The sequence below is a fragment of the Platichthys flesus genome, chromosome 22 (assembly GCF_949316205.1).
Source record: "Platichthys flesus chromosome 22, fPlaFle2.1, whole genome shotgun sequence".
In the NCBI taxonomy this organism is placed as follows: Eukaryota; Metazoa; Chordata; class Actinopteri; order Pleuronectiformes; family Pleuronectidae; genus Platichthys; species Platichthys flesus.
Window position 1 is genome coordinate 5658813 of NC_084966.1, and position 15195 is coordinate 5674007.

General features: G+C 50.2%; 1 protein-coding gene across 1 annotated transcript; it reads right to left on the minus strand.

The window, feature by feature from the left end:
- Positions 1-1058: 1058 nt before the first annotated feature.
- Positions 1059-14879, minus strand: LOC133933375 (A disintegrin and metalloproteinase with thrombospondin motifs 5). The gene is made up of 8 exons (XM_062380440.1): positions 13594-14879; positions 7119-7251; positions 6686-6853; positions 5870-6153; positions 4386-4569; positions 4130-4305; positions 3856-4031; positions 1059-3762 (listed from the first exon to the last, which is right to left on the minus strand). The coding sequence occupies exons 1-8, from the start codon at positions 14683-14685 to the stop codon at positions 3105-3107; spliced, it is 2871 nt and encodes a 956-aa protein (XP_062236424.1). The 5' UTR covers positions 14686-14879; the 3' UTR covers positions 1059-3104.
- Positions 14880-15195: the final 316 nt, after the last annotated feature.

The following is a 15195-nucleotide window of genomic DNA, read 5'->3' on the forward strand; positions in this document are numbered from 1 at the left end:
AGAAACAAATAAACTGCTTTTACGCAAGGATCGTTGGAACGTTTTTACGAACAGCAAAGCTCCAAATCGATAAAAATAAGGATCAAACTAGAGAATATAATGTATTTAGATACCATCAATTAAGAAAATCAAGATTAGTGTGTTACTGCTTTAATAAGTGCATCAATATTGTCTGGATCCTGCTGTGCGTACTTTCGCCTCACTGACTAATCAGTCTCTGAGGGTAAGAGCGTTGAAGTCCACCTTAAGAGCAACAGGTCACTAAAGTGTACAGTTGTAATTCCATCATACTCCGGCAGATGGCAGACATGCAACGCAGAGAAATATCCATGACTTGGAACATTACACACTTCACACCGGCAGGGGACGCCTTAGCATCAGATTTAGACGGATATCGATTTGCAGCGCTGTAAAAACAGAGGCCACTCGCCGCCAGGGGGCAGTATTGGTGCAGAAATGTGCAGTGTGGGGTCATTGGGTCAAGTTCAGCAGGCAACAAGCAGGTGATGCTCTGTGGTTTCAAATCAGTGCTTTTATCTGACAACTGCTAATATTTCACACCACAAATGATCAGATGATAAATCATGTGACATTTAACCTACATATTATATATGAAGTAGTTACTGTGATATGAGAAATAATATTTATATATTTTTTTGTTTTATCTCCTGTAATTTTGAATGTATCTTGTTTTCCTTGAGCCTGATGAAGGCAAACACACTTTTTCCTGTGATTTTCAACATCGCAGTGTGATGTATAATGACTTAAAACATGTATTTTATTTTACACGCCTGCCACTTTCCTCCCTACGCTTTACAGGCAGGTTTATTCATTTCCTGTTTGGTTCTGAACAGCGAAATATTAATGTTTCAGTGCAACGACAAACACAAACCAAACAGAGACAAGAGCATTTAAATATATAGATTTTATGTACATATATTCATGTGGATGGCTAGAAAAAAGAAACTAAATTCTTACAAAGGAAAGATTCTGCACAGTCAAATTCCTAAGTTAAATAGTAATTTGATACAAAATTAGTATAATAAATAAAACTCCTCTCATTGTTCTGTTTTTATTCACACATACCAGTTGTACAAACAATAAATTACAAGTTCAGTGCTGTGTTTCTGTCGTTCAGCGAGGGGTTTCCCCCCCTGGAAGAGTCAAAGGAGGTTGTGTGAATGTGTGTGTGTGTGTGGGTTTGAAAAAAACCCACAATGGTTGTACCTGATGGATTGTTTCAATGTGTGTGTCTGTACGTGTGAAACTGTGTAAATATGGTTGATAACTAACACATATATGAAAGATCTAGTCACGTTAAAAAAAAGTCTACATTGTGTAAATAAATGTGGATGTGTGAGGCAGGAGGAGAGCGGATTGTACGAGTGGTTTGTTGGTGTCTGCTACACAGGAGGCTGATGGGGGAAGTTTGCCAAACTGGGAAACACGACTGGTGCCAGGAGATTTAACACAATCTGAACTACGGGTTTCTTTTAAGTCCATAAGGTATACAAGCAACATTTACTTGTAAAGCTGAGAACTGAGGACATTGAAGTACTCATAGTATTCATTTGAAGTACTTTTTACTCTACGTTTAATGCAAATTTCAATGCTCTTCTATTATATTGTTTCAAACAGTACATTTGTGTTATTTAAGTTCATCCATGATTATATTACTGCCCAGAGTGGCACAATATGAATTGTTGCATTATGGCAAACTCCACCCACCAGGGTTGAAGACGAGTTAAAGGGATGATGAGCACATACAGGATGTTGAGTAAAATTGAGAATGAACGATGAAAAGGAAACGGAGAATGAGTGGAGCTGCAGGAGGACAGTGACGCCCGCCTTCGTGTGTGTCTCCTGCTGTCGTTACGAGTTTCCAGGGCACACGTTGTCATACTAGCATAGTTTCATAAACAGATAAACAGACAATCTAACACATATTGACCGCCACACAAAAGAACAACAACAAACAAAAACACATGGGGACCTTAAACCTCCCAGCACCAACAGAATAACCGATACAAGTGGAGCTGAGAGTGAAGAAGCTCACACACGCACACACATACATTCGCACACACGCACAGACATTTGCACACACGCACACACACACAGACATTCGCACACACGCACACACGCACACACGCACACACACACACACACGCAGACACAAATCAAGCATTGCCCCAAATCTGATTCATCATCAGCCTCCTTAAATGTTAGGGAGTGTCATGGTTACGTTGCCCCTCCGTTGATTTCACTGTCGTTGAGCCCCCCCCCCCCATCCCGTCACACTAAGCTGTAGTTTCTTGGCACGGCCGATTAAACTCCCAGGATGCAATGCAACATCCGTTAACCAAACTTTACTGTTACCCTGACCTTCAGTCTCAGAGTAGCTCTTAGAAATATTTACAGGAAGAAGCGAAGGAGATCCCTGTTGTCATCATGCTCATCCACTTCGTGGCCATAGGTGGACCCTTTTGGTGTTTTTGTCCCTTAACTTAAGTTGCAATAAAGATTGTTTCCCACCCGGTGATTCCACATTTTCAATATTCTTCCCGTAAACAAACCTTTCATCACTTAACGCCCTTAATATGTAGAATAGCAGTCGTGAGACAGGGCAGGGTCTCCAACCTGCAGGACTCTGGTCTCAGACGACATAAGACAAAGGGGTTCGACGCTCACATACCCACAGTGATGAGAACACATGGAATAGCATTACAAAAAGACACGCACAACATGCATGCTGTTACAGGGCAACACACACTGAGCCTCCAGGGGATCGGAGGTAAAGACAATCAGCTGTTGTCCGTGTGGCAATGACATGCAACTCAAGTTCTTAACTATGCCAGGGCAACACCTGTCTCTGTAATGGGGAAACCACTAGAGCTCCAGGGCATCCCTTTGGCATATAGTCGGGTACATCCATGCCACCGTGTCTCTGAGTGTCTGTCGGACGGGTCCAAGCCTCAACATTCACAGTCCAGTTTAAGGTTCAAATTAATTGGTCCATTCATTGGTCCTACATCCAGCACTTGAGACCTTCATCAGAAGTTAAAACGTCTTTTTCTCATCTTGTGTAAATCTTTTTTTCCGCCTCCTCAACATTTCCTCGCCAGACAGTGTTTGAAGGCAGAGGGCCGAGCTCCCAGAATGCATCCTTTGGACAGTTTCCCATCCTGGTCCTTGCACTGCACTGTCCGACTCTGCCAGCCAGTGTCACACGTCCTGGAGCAGGTCATCCAGGGGCCTGTTACCCACTGGGGCCCCGGGGCTGGGGTTGAGGGACCCGGAGCTGTCGTTGGCCCCGGGACCAGGACAGAGGGTGTGGTGCTGGTGGTGGTTCTTGTCGTGGTGGTGATTGTCGTGGTGCTCTGCGAGGCGGTTGCCTTCGGGACGGGGATGAGCGGCTGCGGGGCCGTCCGGCGCGGCATGAAGAAGCTGTAACGAACATCCAGGGGCTTTTTGGCGTCCGTGGCCAGAATCTGCACCACCAAGGCTTCCTGGAGAGCCCCGGGGCCCATGCTGTGAAGCCACTCGTCCCTTTGGCTCCACCCGCTGTAGTTGAGCACCGAGCCGATGAGCGGGATGATCGTCTCGGAGGTGGAGATCATGAACTTGCCGTTCAGGAGGTACTCGCCGCTGGGCCGCCGGAGCGCCAGGTAGGCGGTGTAGCGGGTCTGGTCCTTGGCCTTGTGTTGTCGAACCTTCACGTGGGTGGAGCCCGCGGGGATCTTCACCACATCGGTGTAGCCCTTACTGTTTGGCGAGAGAGGAGAGATCAGAGCGGTGCATAAGATGGTGGAAACCTTCGAGCTGATACAGTGTCGACATGTGTAAGCGTCTTCTCACCTCTTCTTGGTGAAGTTGCCCATCACACGCAGACACCCAGTGCTGTCCCCCCCACATATACCGCACTTGTCGAACTGCAGCCTGGAGCCGATGATGCCGTCGCAGCCCGTCCGCACACACTTCCCCTTCACGCACACCGAGCTGCTGTACGGCCGACACTCTGTCCCCTCGACCACCTGTACACACACACACACAGTCACGATGTCATCCCGCACTCTTTTTTTTTTTCCGTTTCTTCAGGGACGGTCTGCACCCGGCGTTTCAACTGACTCACCCTCTGAGCAAACACCACGTAGTATCCCGTTCCCTTGGCTCTGCAGGTCAGCTTGCAGACGTCTTTGGGGAGGACTCCGGCGTATTTGGGGACCCACTCGACGAAGGTCTTCACCCCTTTAGGATCGGTCTGGGGGCCGTTGCGCACCTCGCACTGCTCCTGACGGAAACTCTTACCTGAAGAGAACACGGGACATATTGTGACTATCACCCTGTTGTGAGATCAGAATCATGTGTCCTCAGGCTGGTGCACTCACTGGATGCGGGACACGGCGTGACGCTGCAGGACCGATGGATGGCCCTCTTCCCGGTGCAGTAGCGGCCGTGGTTCCGCGGCGGCGGGTTGTTGCACAGACGCTGGGCGAACTGCACCCCCCCGCCGCACGTTCTGGAGCACGCACCCCAAGAACCCCAGGAACTCCAGCTGCCATGGTTGGACACCTGGGAGAAGGCGGAGGAGGAGGAGGAGGAGTGACAAGAAAAAGAAGAGGAGAGGGGAAGATGAAAGAGGAGATGCGGGTCAGGAGGGGAGGGGTGACAGCGGAGGAGAGATCAGAGAGAAGATGATGGAGAGCAGAGAAAGAGAAGAGAGAGAGAGAGGAGAGGGGACAATTAGAGCGGATCAGACATGTTGGAAGTTTCTGGCCAAGCCACGTGTCACGGAGAGACGCCCCGTGGAGACAGATCGGTGATAAGGGAAAACGAGGCCTGCACTGTGGCTGTGGAAAGAGAGGGAGAGAAAAGGAACGAGGCCAAACTCATGTGATAATATCTCCAATGTGTTTCAAGCCACAGCTCACATGCTCCCCCCCCCCGAGGAGCTTCTTTGGAAACAAGCTTTTTCATTGATTTCCACTGCTGATACTTCTGGTTTCCACAGTAAGAGCTCTTTAATCTGCAGGAACGCTGCAAGAAAGTTATAAAAGTTCCAGTCTGAAACGGAGGCGGTTTAATGTCGCTCTGAGCCACAGACTGGTCGTCACGCGGTGGAACACCGAGCCAGACAGAACTTGGCCGGAGCTGCGGGCGTGTGGTCGCCGGCCAAGGATTGAGTCCAGACTCTTCAAAACTTGTGTGACAAATAAACATAAAGAAAATATTCTTTCACTCTTTCCTGTTCTTTCTCTCTCTTTTCTCTCTCTAACACAAACACACACACGGTGCACGACAGCGTGCCAAGGGCAGATCTGGTGCTTTAAGTCGTCAACGCCAAATTCAATTTAGATCTGTGTAAGTGAGGCCAAGAGAACAAATAGCATAGATCAGCAACAACGGAGACCACACAACGGGGAACCAATAATGTCTCTGCTTCCATCTGTTTCTCTCTTAGTGGCTGTGTTCTGTGTATTCAGGTGTAATTTAATCCCCTAAGTTGGGTCTCAAGCTCTTTTCCTAGATATTCAAAAAGAATGCAGAGCTGGTAGGCAGGTTATCTCCTGTCTGGCTATGACTCCAGTAGCAGCACCCACCAGACGGTGTTATCTTTTTCATATATACTTTATAAACCTGCAAGGTCCAAGATGCTTGAAACACTAGGTTTAGTTCTGAACCACGTATTTTATTCTTTATCTATATGGTAATGAATGTTATATTAAATGAGTGCTGTATCTCTTTCACTTCGTTCCTTCTCGTCTTAGTCTCACACGGATAAATTTGGACATTGTGCTTAAAATATCTTGGAACTATAAAAAGTGATCTATTTCTGATTCGTCTCTTGATAAACGCCTTGTCTCCCTCTTACCGAGTAGAGTCTCTTGCGGGTCTTGTCCATACACTTCCCCTGCAGGCAGATGCGTCCCTTCCCGCAGGGCGTCCCCTCCACGGCCGGCAGCTTCTTGGTCAGACAGACCATCTGCCCCTGGCGGATCACAGCGCACCACAGCCGGGAGCACACGTCCATGCCCGGGCAGACCGTGTACTCGGGGCCGAAGGCCAGGCGGCACTGGCGGACGGCGTCGTAGCTCTGCCCCGGGAGCTCCTCGGGGCCGAGGAGGGGCTGGCGAGGAGAATCCAGGAGACACTCGGCTGTGGCAGAGAAGAAGGAGGAGAGTTTTCTTAAGGAGTCCGCTACCTGCAAGCGCTTGGCGCTCCAGGGCGTGTAAAAATCTGTTATAGTAATTTCTGCAGCTGCCAGAATGTAGTCAAGCCAGAAACGTTGCATGCTGATACATAAATGATGCCGCCAGCGATGGCACCGCTTAGCAGAACATCAACAACAATGCTTTATGGCCGTCATGAAAGACACTTCCTGACAAATCGGAAAAGCAAAGTATGACACGTCTTGATTTCCTGCGAGCAGTTCGCCTCTGGCTGCACTACATCTGCACTCTTTAACATTTTAATGGGATTGTAAATTCGAGATTACATCTTTGCAGGGTCGTAAAAAGCCTGCAGTGATGTGTACCGCGGGATAACATCCATCACGAGGTCAGGTTCACATGGAGGGAGAGAATAAAACCTCTGCTCGCTGGAAAAGGTTCTCGCTATTAACGGGATCGCAGATGTTTGCAAAAACCACGAGCGCCTTTCATTGCTCCACGCCTCCTGCCGCGCTCACCGTTGCCGTCATCGAAGAAGTCGGTGATGGTCGCCGAGGTGCAGCGGCTCCACGGCTTGGAGGCGTCGATGGAGGTCAGGATGGAGGACATGAGCCGCTTGTCGCTGTTCACCCCGAAGCGCTCCTCGCAGAACTTGGAGTCGTCGTGGGACAGGCCGAGCAGGTGACCTGGAGCAGAGAGAGAGAGAGAGAGAGAGAGAGAGAGAGAGAGAGAGAGAGAGAGAAACTGTACAGTCACATCATTTGCAGAGTTTCCTTTGAGAGAATAGGTCTCGTCTCAGGTTTGCACTTGCTGCGAGAATGAGCAAAGAAAACATACCGATCAATCAGGCATCAGGTGACATTAATCAGTAAGAGAGAGACGAGCTGACAAAGGCATGCCCCGGCTTGTGTGTAGTTAAGGGTGTGTGTGTGTGTGTGTAGCCATGCCTACCTATTTCGTGTGCGACAGTGAATGCAGCGTGAAGCCCGTCGTCCTCGATGACGGCGCAGCTTCTCTCCGGAGTGCAGACGGTGCCCACGTCCGCCATCCCCAGGGTGTCACAGGAGTGGTGGCCGCACAGGTCCTGGACAAGGGAAACAAAATAGCAGATAAAAAAATCATTAAATTCAGCAAAAGAAGGAGGAAAAGATTAAACAGCCTCCATCCCAAGACGCCAAATAATCGATATAAATAGTGACTGTCTCCCTTGAGGCATTGGGGATCACTGATCTTCCATCCTCCCCTTTCAAAAACCATGTGTTTTTACTTTCTCTAAAGCGGTTGCCATTTTTTCCACAGTGCAGAGTTCTTCTTCCTGCAGCTGAAGTCGACTTCATTCTGGTGAAATCTGAGATAATCGGTGATGAAGAAGTGTAAAATTGTGATGACACTTAATAAAGGGAGGCACGTCCTCCCTTATCCCTCTTTCCCCTCCAGCTGGTCCAATAATGTTTTCATCATCCAGAAATCCTCCTTCCAAAGCTCCAACAGCTTCAGAAACAGTTCACTACACCTCCCATGATGCAACCTGCCTGTCATCGATCAAGCCTGCCGCACGAGACAGAAGACGTTTCACAACACTTTACCCTCTCTCTCTCTCTCACTCTCTCTTTCTGTTCTGACTCCGATGAGGAAAATTGGATCTGTGCCCCTTTCATTTTAAACTTCCTTCCTGTCCCTCCACCATCTCTCTCTCTCTCTCTCTCTCTCTCTGTGCCTCACGGGGCGCCGGAGTGCACGCCATCGATCTTTGTTTTGATTCCCACACATGTCCATGCAGTCGAGGCCTCAGGGCGCCCCCCCCGCCCCCCCCCCCCCCCGCTGAGTGCACGGATCAATCGGCCTCATCAGGCTGTCACATCCGTGCACACGCGCCCATGCGTGCACACTCCCCGGTGCAATGCGGTGCAACAAGTGAACACGTAAATATATGACGACACACACGCAGGCATGTGCACATCTAAAAAAAAAAAAAGGGTAAACACATGCATGAACACACACACACATATGTCCTGTGGAGAGGATGAATGGTCATGACAGGCCTGCTGGGTCATGTGTGTGAAGCGCTCGGGGGGGGGGGGTGTTTACCCGTTCTGGGCCGATCGGTTTGGAACAAACTGCCTTGTGTTCGGTGCTCACACACATGACTGACTGGGTGGGACCACCTCTCTCTCTCTCTCTCTCTCTCTCTCTCTCTCTCTCTCTCTCTCTCTCTCTCTCTCTCTTTCTCACACACATACACACACACAGATGCACGCAACTATAATTAAGTACATGAAAATAAACGGGTGCATACTTGAACATACAAAATATATGTAAATACATGCAAAGAGCACCTTACTCGACACGCACACACACACAGACAAACACACACACACACACACACTCAGGCCGAATGAAACTCCTCCTCCGTGTCTCTTACTTTTCCCTGTTTGTTTTGAATCAGCGAGAACATATAGAGATGCTTTCCCTCATATTTCCACTGTTTCTCTTTCCCCCTGTTTCCCACACTCTTTCACCTCTACACCTCCGTCTCATTTATTTATTCATTCATCTGCTCACAAGCTCGGCTGTGAACACAGTTTTTGCTTCTCTCTGTTCATGTATACACAGCTTGCGCCCGGTGCAGCGCAGAGAAACAAGCTAATCTCCCATTAGAAAAGAAAGAGCGACACGGGAAAAAGACCCCATAACGTCCCTATCTACATATACAGTTTCCTTTCTTCTCCTCTGCACTTTGTTTTCATCCGAGGGACTCTGCACATGTAAAGAAAACAGGGGAGAGAGGGAGGGAGGGAGAGGGAATTTCAGGAAACAGGCGCAGGGTCGAAAGGATGGTGGAGGGTGGGGGGGATGCCGGATATTAAGAGAAGAGCTGAGGGAACAAGGAGTTACAGAAATATTGGCAGAAATAACAAGGGAACAGGTGGCAAGCTGGTCGTGAAGGTCAGGAGACGATCAGAGCTGTGCATGTGTGTGTGTGCATGTGTGTGTGTGTGCTACAAGACCACTTGCAGTGTAAGCCAAGGTGAGTGTTAAACAAACAGCCAGCCAGACTCAGACTCAGACACACACACACACACACACATACACACACACACGGTAAAACCCCTCTGGCAGAGCGAGTCCAGCTCGGCCTGTGAAATGAAAACTCCCCTTCAGGCTGATTTCAGAACAGCCACAAACGAAATGCAACAAAAACCAGAGATCCTACCAGTGATGGACCAGTTGCCGCCTGGGTTATTACTAGATGTTTAGCCAGTTTGATTCATCAGCGACATGAGACACAATTTGGTTATTATACAGTGGAGGAAAGAAACTAGGTACTTTACTTGACGATTGGACTTGAAGCCCCTATATTCAATATTTTTATATTAATAATGGATCAACATGAGTGAAAAGTGAAACTTTAATATTTCGGTTCACTCTCACATATCAGGGAATACCACACTTTGCATTGTGTCATTGGAACAAGCAATGTTGTTAAGAGCATGATATTGAAGGCTTCGAGCGAGCAGCAGCCGGAGAGATGTGACATCAGTTTCACACGAGGGAAATTTCCGATTGCGTGATTTTAAAGGAGAAATCAAGACAAGTTGAGCTGAGGTAATTGTTCCAGTTTTCAATGCATGGAAACATGAACCAGGCCGATGTGAGTGCTGAAAGGAAACGGGAGAGCAGCTCAAATCCACTGGTGCAGGCGAGGCTCACGTGTTGTCACGGTCACACACTGAACTCTCCGGGCCAGTTGTGTATGTACACCACGGATCCACGGGGCTGTCCGCAGGTTGTCAGCATGTGGCTGGCGAGGCAGAGCGTGTGTGAAATATCAGGGGCATTTAAAACAAATAGAGGGAGTTGCTGCGACGGGGGCGAGGGCTGGGAAATGTACACTTAAGGTACAGCGGGAGGGGAGGAGAGCTCGAGTGCTAAACACAAGTGGAGGAAATGGATTGTGTATAGGTGCAGCAGTGATTCTCACCTCCATCATCGTCACATAAGACTCACAATGACCTGATCCTGTTGTATCAGTAACTAAGCAGATTGGTCACCGAAGGTTTGTGTGGACATGAACGTCCCGGTGATTAGTTTATTATCTATCGCTGAGTGTACAAGAAGAAATATCTTGTCTGAAATTCCCATTTTGAAAAGGTAAACATTGGCAATTTGTTTTTTCTCTATTTCTCTGGTGCGTTATCTCAGTTAAGTGAGTGAACAACGGAATTTCATTGGAATCAACTCATGCACTTGTCAATTTTCCTTCCGACGTGGAGGTCAGCGAAAAAATGTAAATGCAAAATGTGAAAAAAAACAAAAATAATGACTTATGAAATACTATAGGCAGCACGTGCAAAGTGAAAGTGGCCCAACGTGAACCCGGGTTGAGAAGGTCAACACGTCAACATTATCGTTGTCACAAGTTCCCGCGAAGCGATGTCTTTCCCAATATTTGAGCTGCTGCAGAAACACACGTGTATGTCAACATCTCCGCGGCGCCTGACACTGGAGCTTTGTCCGCTGCTGTCCGAGCGCACAACAAGTGAACACAGCCATGCATATAATTGAATGTTCCCATGTACACACTCAGAAGTCCCCCCCCCCCACCACCCCTCCTCAATGTGGCCTGTTGTTTTGTTCTGGTGCTGGTATGTGTGGAACCGGGTGTCACCGCCACACGGGTCAGCTCACTGCGGGTACCGAGGAGGGGTGGGTGGTGGTGGGGGTTGGAGTAATTGGACCCGGCCACAAAGAGAACGGTTCCCTTCAACCCTGTGCACCCCCCCCCCCCCCCCCACCCCCCCTTCCCTAATGTGGTCCGACTCCACAGTCACTAAGTCTTCAGTCAGCTCCGGTTCTAGTTCAGCAGACGACAAAAATGCCTGTTATTTACTCCAGAGCCGCTCGAAATGCAAAGAGGAAAGAGGGCGTCTGCGGCTATTAGGTTACCTCTGACATTCAGCACAATGGAATACCAGAAAGGCCCTTCTCCTGTTACACATGTGAACCCAATCTGCAGCACATCCAAGTTTGTCGCTCTTTGTTAATGCTGCAATTTGCACCACAAAACCAAAAGTATCACCCTCCTCTTCTTTTGCAGCTCAGGACGCGGCACGTTATGAGCTCCCCGAGCCAAACAAACGTTATTTCCTCGCTGGCTTTCTGTCAGTGGAAAACTTGAATGCCTCTGTCCTGTTTGTGAAATGCTAAGTTTTGTGTAGCAATAACGTCAAAATGAAATGTCAGCGTCTCCACCTTCTATGTTTTTTTTCCCCTTCATCACACGTTTGCTGCCATGAGTGGAAATCCCTCAGGAAAACGACTCTTGCTAGAATGCGGTTTCTTGAATTCCACTTTCCCCTCAATCGCACCAGGTGTTTGGAAGTCGACAACCTCAGCCATGCTCGTCTGCCTGGTAGCGCCGAGTTGAGCACTCAGCCAAAAACACAGCCCTCTGATAACAACGGCCTTTAAGTGCAAAAGACTTTGGAGGTCAAACTTAAGATATGGTGGCGGCTGCTTTCTTTGGCTTAACCGCTAACCTCTATAGTATAAAGGTCACGACCCTAACTCAAGTCATGCAACAGCAGTGTGCTCACGCCGCTTGCCCCAAATTTAGCTGCAATTACGCTCATTTGTTGTCAATAAGTGCAACAGATAAGAATCGCACACCCACCGCAGGATGCTTCTCACGTTACACATGTCCACAGGCGATGATTACACACCGTGTTGACAGGTTTAATCTACGGTGCGAACTGCAGGTTCAACGGCGAAGGGAAGCGAGGAGACAGCTTTATGAATCATGCAAGTGCCGCGGCAGGTGACACACTAATTAATTGCAGAGTGATGTATTGTTAAGGTCGATGTGAGGTTAATGTTTGAGCCAGAGGCTGCAGGGTGATCATGGGGAATTTAAAATGAAGACAGTTCAAGTAGAGATGAACTCAGAGTAAACAGCCTGTCATGTTTCATTAGAGCTCCGGGTCCGTGTTACCTCTGCCCTCCTTTCCGGCTGCTTGAGGAGCATCCACAGAACTGTTTCCTTGCGCTCCCTGCTAAACCAAACCTAATCATGGCACCCGCTTTCTTCTCTCTGACTTGCCCGTGCAGGTGCAGCTGCAACAAGGCCGGTGAGGGGGCAGGAGGTGGTTGGCACAGAAGAAACTGGGCCACTTTGCCAGCATGCCAACCTCAGGTATGTGCAACCAGCTGCCCTTTGCCAATGCACGACGGTGCCAAGTTGGCGCCAGCACCAGGAGATCCGAGGTAATACCCCTGGTGTTTACTCTCTCGCCCAGGGCATGACAAGAACTCGCATGACTCGAGCACACCGCAATCCAGGGCGAAGCGATCTGACACGTCAACTGGAGCCAACCAAGAAGCCACACCCGAGGAGGTGAAAAATGCATGTGGATCTGTTGCCCTGCGGCTTGGACCAGGCAGGGAGGGGATGGAGGAGGATGAAGGAGGGGAGAGAGATGGATCAGGGGGTCGTTGAAAGAAGGGATAAATGAGTGTGGTCTGGGTAAACGCATGGCTTCTCGCAGGGTGGATGTGTTTGTTTTCCTGACAGCTCCCAGCCCTGGCTGACAGACACTGTAGAAGTAACTGGGAAAAAATGTGGAGAGAGGGAGAGGGAGAGGGGGGGGGGAGAGAGAGAGAGAGAGAGAGAGAGAGAGAGAGAGAGAGAGAGAGAGAGAGAGAGAGAGAGAGAGAGAGAGAGGGGGGAAGTGGAGGCTCACAATGCTGGGATTTCTATCCAATTAACTCCATTTCAAGGGAGTTTTAGACATATTTCTGCAATGCACCCAGCAGCTGATTTCAAGCCTCCGAGCATGGGAAGAATGTGTGTGCACGCCTCGGGAGCGCGCCTCATATCTCGCAGGCTGTCAGGGGACTGGCTAGAAAAACACCAGGCGCAGGAAATACAGTTTTTACGGCTCTTTTACGCAGACGTCGGCGCTGCTTTATGCACGCAAGATTCTGCAATAAGGAGAGGAGCAGGAAACAAGGGGATGAAGAACACAAAAGAACAGAAAGGCGGATGTAACAGGGACATGTGGGGAGCAGGTTGTGTAGTTTTCACACTTGTTTGACTGGGATTCGAGTGGGGAACAGCCAGAATTAGCGCTTTATGAAAGAATAACACGCAGTTGGGCCATTACACGCAGAAAGTATTAAAAGGTGACGTGTGTCAGTTGCTTTTTATTACACTGAGCATTTTATAGGCTATTAGCAATAAGCCACCCAAGGATCAACCTGCCAAGAGCTTACAGTCAACCAGCTGCCACCGCTTACTCCACCAAAACAAACCGTGGCGTCACTCAGCCGCTTTGGCACCGCACCAGCCAAGGCGCGCGGAGCCGGCGCCGAGCCGAGAGTTGCGCACAGGTGGAGGAGGTGTAGGAGGTGAGGGGGGGTTGTTTACCTGCCTGGTGAAGAGGATGGCGGCGTCGTGGTGATGCTGGTGGTCGTCGTCCAGCGGGTTCTGCTGGTTCTGCCACTTGCAGAAGCTCTTGAGCGTCGCCGCCGCGTTCTTGGTCACCTCCAGCCCCTTCTCCTTCTCACCCACCGTGATCACCTTCACCACCGACAGCCGGATGGGGTTCTCGATGCTGGCGTGCCCGTACAGCTTGGAGGCGATGGAGGCCAGTGTGAGCAGGTAGTGGTTCAGGTCCTTTCCGTATTTCTTCAGCATGGTGTCGTCGGCCACCAGAAGCAGCTCCACGTGCCTGGCGCGGGAGACCGACCTTCTCCTCCGTGTGCCAGGCTCCGGTACTGCCGCCTTGGCGAACCGGCTCCACAGTGTCCTTCCGTGCGCATCATGGTCATCAGTGAGCGCCTGTCTGTCCCGTCTCCCCTCCCCGCGCCCTCGGTGCCGGCGTCTCCCCGCCGCGTCCCTGCGTCCTCTGCGCCCGTCGCGCGTACCGCAGCTCTCGCGCCCCTCGCGCATGGCCTCGAAGCTGAAGCTCTCGCGCGTGAACACGTGGAGCGCGCTCTCCGCGTCCTTGTCCTGCAGGGCGCGCATGTCATGCTCGTGTCCCTTCGCCCTGACGATAGGCGTGATGGTGTAGCGCGCGTGGTCCACGGCGAAGAAGCCCTCCAGACCCCCGCCGCAGAGGTTAAAGACGGCCAGGGACTCCGCGTTGGAGTCCACTGTGCCGCGGTACGCGCATTCCCGCTGCAAGGGCGCATGGCTCTCCCCCATCATGGCGTGTACATACTGGGGGCTGAAGTGATGCGACAGCACCGACTCGTCCCGCTCCATGTCCAACTGAAAGCGGCTCCCGTCCAGGTACACTAGGTAGCCCACCTTCCCTCCTCCGTGGTAAATCCGGTCAACGGTCCGCACGACTCCATCCGTCCTCCGGGCAGGTGTGAGCAGCGACCCGTTTGCAGGTGGAAGATAGAAACCCTGGAAAGTGGGGACCCCGGCTCCCAGCTCCAACTCCACCGCGCACAGCAACAGTAAGCGAAACCAGAGCATGCCCCCGGCATCAGCACCAAGGAGCCTCACCATTGTTCATTCCAACCAGACACGCATCTACGAATCCTCTAAAACGAGCCCGGGGCGTCCGAATGCACAACTTTGAGCGTCTGTTCCTCCAAAAAGCGCATCCTCCCGGTGTCCGAACCCCCCATGAAAAGGCGCACAGTGCTGACCAACAGACGAGAAACCGTTAGTGGGAAAGAAATGGAGAAAAAAGAACCAGAGCCGCAGAGAGGACCTGTGTGCAGGCTGCAGAGCACTGAGCTGAAGTTGGAGAACAAAAACACAAAGTTTGCTCTTAATAGGACCCGGAGAGAAAAAGTCCTGCCCCCTTTGCGCTCAATCACCACTCCTCCACCCCCTCTCTTCTCTCTCTCTCTCTCTCTCCCTCTCTCTCTCTCTCTGCCTCAAATCAGAGTTAAGTCAAGTGCTGGAGGAGAGCAGAGGAGAACAATGCTGTCACTGGAGCAGAGGGAAGAGAGGAGCTCCATCGGAAGAAAACAACAACACACAGACACAACACAAAAACAAGTGTCTGCA

Excerpts from the sequence above, each read along its gene's own strand:
- LOC133933375 (XM_062380440.1), bottom strand. The coding sequence starts at position 14,685 with ATGGTGAGGCTCCTTGGTGCTGATGCCGGGGGCATGCTCTGGTTTCGC. Across the intron at positions 6,154-6,685 it reads CTTCTTCGATGACGGCAACG|CCGAGTGTCTCCTGGATTCT; the intron begins GTGAGCGCGGCA and ends TCTCTGCCACAG. Across the intron at positions 3,763-3,855 it reads GGCAACTTCACCAAGAAGAG|TAAGGGCTACACCGATGTGG; the intron begins GTGAGAAGACGC and ends CTCGCCAAACAG.